The sequence below is a fragment of the Notolepis coatsorum genome (genome assembly GCF_963971535.1).
Source record: "Notolepis coatsorum genome assembly, chromosome: 11".
NCBI classification, from domain to species: Eukaryota; Metazoa; Chordata; class Actinopteri; order Aulopiformes; family Paralepididae; genus Notolepis; species Notolepis coatsorum.
In genome coordinates this window covers 125,379,759-125,385,758 of record NC_140175.1, presented here as the reverse complement: position 1 = coordinate 125,385,758, position 6,000 = coordinate 125,379,759, and the positions used below count along the sequence as shown (strand labels likewise).

General features: G+C 48.1%; 1 protein-coding gene across 1 annotated transcript in view; it reads left to right on the top strand.

Moving 5' to 3' along the window:
* Window positions 1-4,337: 4,337 nt before the first annotated feature.
* Window positions 4,338-6,000, top strand: part of LOC311237265 (fibrillin-2-like) — a gene marked incomplete at its 5' end in the record, with an annotated part of 361,408 nt that continues 359,745 nt past the window's right edge. The window contains 1 exon segment of the mRNA XM_084325071.1: window positions 4,338-4,663. Within this exon segment, the coding sequence (XP_084181197.1) occupies window positions 4,338-4,663 (326 nt within the window).

Genomic DNA, 6,000 nt, shown 5'->3' with positions numbered 1-6,000 from the left:
GGACCGTCTCAATGGCCTGGCTATGATGAGTATTAACAGAGATGTGTCTAGCAAGCTTTCATATGATGACATTATTGATGCTTTTGCAGCAAGGAAGTCAAGGCGTGTCCGATTTTAAGGCTGCTCAAAGTAGGGTCCCATTTCATTGTTGAAACAGAAGTGAATGTTCCCCAGCCGATCTTAAGGAAGTGGTGAATGATCACAAATGTTGTCTGTCTGGTTGAATATGGCTCCTAATAGACACAATAGATGCCTGTTAAGGTGTAAAACTGCACTATTTATGAGAGTTTAAAAACATTAACAGGGAAAATATTGAAACACATTGCAATTAATTTGGCTCTGATCAATTCAAATTGACTGCACTTAACATGCAAATACTTGTCGGGTTAAATTTGGAAGACAAATGCATAACTGATCTATAATAGACGCACCTGACACAAAATGCACACGTTATTTTGTTAATGTTAATTATATTGTTTATAGTTTTATCATTTAATGTACAGTTCAGTTTGTTTTAATAATTGCAATTTAAAATGTGTTATTTAATTCGATACATTCAGTTCTAATAAAAAAAAATGTTCTTAACGATATTAGTGGTGGTGATGGTGTGTTTATGTTTAGTAGTAACATTGTAACTGCAGCATGATGGAAATAGGGTTTGTTGTGGGGGGGGGGGCAGGGGTGCGTTGCTCATGGAACGGGGTTGCACACACACATGATGCACGTGTGCACTCAAGACCGCGCTGCACTCGACTCGTCGCGTGTACCTGGCGACCTCGCATAAGCACAACAATAGCGCATGGAATGCAACGCATTTCATGGTGTTCACATTCACAGGTTTGGTGTGAACGGTGCTCTGCCTGAGTCAGACCATCGTTCACACCACACCCGAGGGGGAGGGGGCAGGGAGCTCTGTGTCTGTTCCATCCTGTCCAACCATCCACTACACTACACAGTAAAACACTTATGCACAAAAGTCATTCCATGCAGCACTGCAGAATGTGAAAGGGGATTCAGTGCCATGAATCAAATGATCACCCCAACTGGCTTCAGAACATCCCACTCCACTGACGCATGCCTTCTCTATTTGAACGACCACATCAAACAAGAGGTGGACGCGGGCAAATACTGCGGCATGGTCATGCTGGACCTACAAAAGGCCTTCGACACTGTCAATCACACCATTCTGATTGACAAGCTAAAAGCAATTGGTTTTGATAGTCTATCAGTGAGCTGGATGCAATCCTGTGTTCCACAAGGAAGCATACTAGGACCGCTACTGTTCCTAATTTATGCAAATGGCATGTCGTCAGCTTGTGACTGCAACTTGTTCCTGTTCGTGTACGACTCAGCCCTGCTGGTCTCTGACAAGAACAAGTTACAGGTTGAAAAAACTCTCAGCTCAGAACTAGGCAAAATCTGCACCTGGCTCGCTGATAACAAACTATCATTACACATGGGCAAAACAGAGTCCATTCTCTTCGGTTCAAATAACAAACTCAGCAAGACCGACGGCTTCTCAGTTACAGTGGGTGACAATATTGTCACAAGGAAAGACGAAATTACCTACCTGGGCTCCATCCTAGAGGCAAATCTTTCCTGTGACAAAATGGCATCCAAGGTAATAAAAAAAAGTCAACCAACGGACTAGATTCTTGTACCGGATCTCCTCACTGGTAAACAAGAATACCCTGAAGACTCTGGCAGGAGCACTCATTCAAGGGTACTACGACTATGCTTGCACCGCATGGTACCAAAGCACCTCAAAGGTGCTAAAAACTAAATTACAAACATCACAAAACAAACTGGTCAGACTACTGCTTGACCTTACTCCTAGAACCCACCTCACCCCTGCCCACTTTGACAACCTAGGATGGCTTAGAGTAGACGACAGAGTACAGCAACTTGCAATGGGCCTGGTCTACAAGATACACTACACCACCCAGGTACCCATGTACATGTCAAAATACTTCCAAAAGGTCAGTGAATACCACGACCACAACACCATAGGAAGCTCAACAAATCATGTTAAACCCAGATTCGGCTCAAACAAGGGACTAAACACGTTTCGCAATTATGCCACATCAATGTGGAACGCCCTACCCACAGCTGTAAAGGAAATGTCCAAAACCCCCCACCAAACCCCCCACCCCCACCCCCTCCTAATAGACAGTCTCCTCCCCTCCGTATGTATATATTCTCTCCCCACCGTATGTATATTTCTCTCCCACCCACCCACCCCCTCCTAATGTACAGTATCCTCCCCATCATATGTATATACTCTCTGTCAGGATCTATGGGTAACAGTACTGTATATTTGCATATCATATATGTCACAAATGTAACAGTACTATATACCTGTATGTCATGTATGTCCCTATGCCATAAATGTCATGATGTCATGTATGTTGTGTATGTCATAAATGTGACTATGAATTGAAAATGGGGGACCCTGATGTAAACAAGACGAAAGTATTTTTCTGGTCTGCATCCCCTTAACAATTGTGTGTATTGAGCCGTACTGTATTGTACCCATTCTGCAATCTGTTAATAAAGTTTTCATTCATTCATTCATTCATTCATTCATTCATTCATTCATTCATTCATTCATTCATTCAACTACAATTAACTACAATTACATTTAAAACATTGTTTGTTTTTCCACCATATCTGTTGACAATATAATGTCTTTATATATTGAACTAAGGCTACATCCTGTGTGCGCGCGCGGTAGCCTGCGTGCACGTTCAGTGATGCGTCCTCATGGGAGGGGGTTGCACGCAGTGCAGCCAATGTTTTGTGAGCAGAAGCGCGTGCACACAGGAATGCGCTGCACTCGCCAACTCGCCACCTGGGCTACTTTGCATATCAATAGCGATACGTTCTCAGATACATTCACACAGAACTTGTGAATGAAATGTGTTACATTCCACTCGTAGAGGCAATTAGGCACCGTCTTTAGCAGGCGTGCGTTCCTGATATCAACTGGGGTTGCACGCACCTAATGGCGCCACGTGCACGCGCGCTCCCGCGCATGCGCATAAATGTCCCCTCACTTGAGCACAGACTACAGACAGTGCCTAATTGCCTCTACGAATGGAATGTAACACATATCATTCACAACAAGTTAGGTGTGGGCGGTCAGGTGGCGTAACGGAGATTGCGTTCGTCACCAACCCCGGAGACGCTGGCTCACAGCTCCGGGGTTGTCACCAGCTTGGCTGGCCGTTCACACTAATACAATTGGCAGTATTAGAGGGTGGGAGAAGCTGGCGGGGTGGGTCCGGGTCGTTGTAAACAGCGACTCCTACAGTTCGGTCGGGGCGCAGATATGATCTAAGGGCGGTAGTGTGATCCTTCCACACGTTACACGCTCTCAGTGAGAATCCGCGCTGCCAGGTGAAAAGAAGCGGTTGATTGGCTAGACGTGTGTCGGAGGAAGCACGTGATAGCCTCCACTCTCCCAGACCGACTGTGGGGGGTAAGTGCGCAGCGACCAGGAAGGGGATTGGGAATTGGCAAAACGACTAACATTGGGATGGGAGAAAATCGGAGGAAAAAGGAGGGGGAAAAAGATCAATAAAAAAAAAAGTTCTGTGTGAATGTATCTGAGAACGTATTTAACACACCTGACGACCGGCACTATTGATATGCAAAGTAGCCCAGGTGGGTAGGCCTACTTATAGCGAGTTGGCGAGTGCAGCGCATTCCTGTGTGCGTGCACGCGCTTTGGCTCAAATCTTACCCTGCACGGAGTGCAACCCCGTCCCAAGAGCAACGCATGCCTGGTCTTTAGTCTGTGCTTAAGCGAGGGAACATTTATGCGCATGCGCGGGAGCGTGCGTGCACGTGGCGTCATTAGCGTGCGTGCAACCAGTGTTGATATGAGGAACGCAACACTGCACGTGACGTCAATAACATGCAGTGCAGCCAGCTTTGAAATCACCAACGCACCCCTGGGGGGGGGGGGGGGGGGGGGGGGCGCACAGTGGGTGTGTGGCCTAGGGCACCAACTTGGTCAGAGACGGCCCTGCCTTCACTCCTCTCAGCGCGTGCACCTCCACACAGACGCACAGCAGCTGGAACACAGACTCAGACCGGCGCGTCTTTACTTTCTTCTAAACTCGACTTCTGTCCCGTTTGAGACCGAGGTGGAGGAACATGCAGCGGTATAGCTACTGGTCAGAGAACGTTGATCTGGATTACTGACAACACAACGCATTTCGCGTGGAAAGTGAAAGAGAGATATATATATATAGCTTACTAGAGACAGCAGCTCTATAATATATAACATACAGATATACAGCAGCTCTATAATATATATAATATAATATAACATGTGGACGGAGAGGGTCTCTGCGTGGCTGCAGGTCGCGGCGCTGCTGGCGCTGAGCGCTCTGGCGGCGGAGCAGAACCCCGGGAGCCACGGGACGGGAACCTTCACGGGACAGAACCCCGGGAGCCACGGGACGGGAACCTTCACGGGACAGAACCCCGGGAGCCACGGGACGAGAACCTTCACGGGACAGAACCCCGGGAGCCACGGGAGAACCTTCACGGGTCAGAACCCCGGGAGCCACGGGAGAACCTTCCCGGTGCATGAGGCGCGCTCCGCCGGGGCGAGCCGTGTCCGGAGGAGAGGGAGGCAGGAGTCTCTCTCGGGGTAAGAACCGTCTCTCTCACCGGCCGCGTCACATAACTGCAGCGTATTAAATATTAAAAACCAAGCATTGAGGAGGAACATTACACTACATTCCAAACAACACAACCATATTCTCCATGAGCGCGATAATGTTGCCCTGTTTTTATTCACAGCTGGTGCCCTGTATAACCTATAATATGGTGTTTATTATGAATAATAATGGCATATGCATGTGTGATATGCTGTTGCAAAACATGCATACCTGTATTTACTTTCAGTGATTGTCCTGAAATAATAATATGCCCTAATAATAATAACAATAATAAAAAGTTGTGCATTTAGGCCTATACCTTGTCTATTCAATTTGTTCTTACATCAATGTGGAGTTATTTCTTCATACAAGCCACAATATTGTCCCTGAAGTGTTGATTCATTAAAACCATATAGGCTACTTTTCTAATTTCTGGTCAAATTGTGATTAAGATCATATTAATGTCCCATCTACCTCCATAACATTAATGTCTATAATATAATAAAATATTATACCCTTCGAACCTCCCACCCAGGGCAAACCTCCCTCTCAGGGCAAACCTCCCTCTCAGCAACCTCCCACCCAGGGCAAACCTCTCTCTCAGGGCAAACCTCCCTCTCAGGGCAAACCTCCCTCTCAGGGCAAACCTCCCTCTCAGGGCAAACCTCCCACTCAGGACAAACCTCCCTCTCAGGGCAAACCTCCCTCTCAGGGCAAACCTCCCTCTCAGGGCAAACCTCCCTCTCAGGACAAACCTCCCTCTCAGGGCAAACCTCCCTCTCAGGGCAAACCTCCCTCTCAGGGCAAACCTCTCTCCCAGGGAAAACCTCTCTCTCAGGGCAAACCTCCCTCTCAGGGCAAACCTCCCACTCAGGGCAAACCTCTCTCCCAGGGCAAACCTCTCTCCCAGGGCAAACCTCTCTCTCAGGGCAAACCTCCCTCTCAGGGCAAACCTCCCTCTCAGGGCAAACCTCCCTCTCAGGGCAAACCTCTCTCTCAGGGCAAACCTCCCTCTCAGGGCAAACCTCCCTCTCAGGGCAAACCTCCCTCTCAGGGCAAACCTCTCTCTCAGGGCAAACCTCTCTCTCAGGGCAAACCTCCCTCTCAGGGCAAACCTCCCACCCAGGGCAAACCTCCCTCTCAGGGCAAACCTCCCACCCAGGGCAAACCTCCCTCTCAGGGCAAACCTCCCTCTCAGGGCAAACCTCCCTCTCAGGGCAAACCTCCCTCTCAGGGTGCAGTTCTAGGCCTGGGTCCTACACAGTTCACAAAGCCTGACAGTCTCTTGTTTGATACCCACACAGTTTAATACCTGACAGCCTTGAAT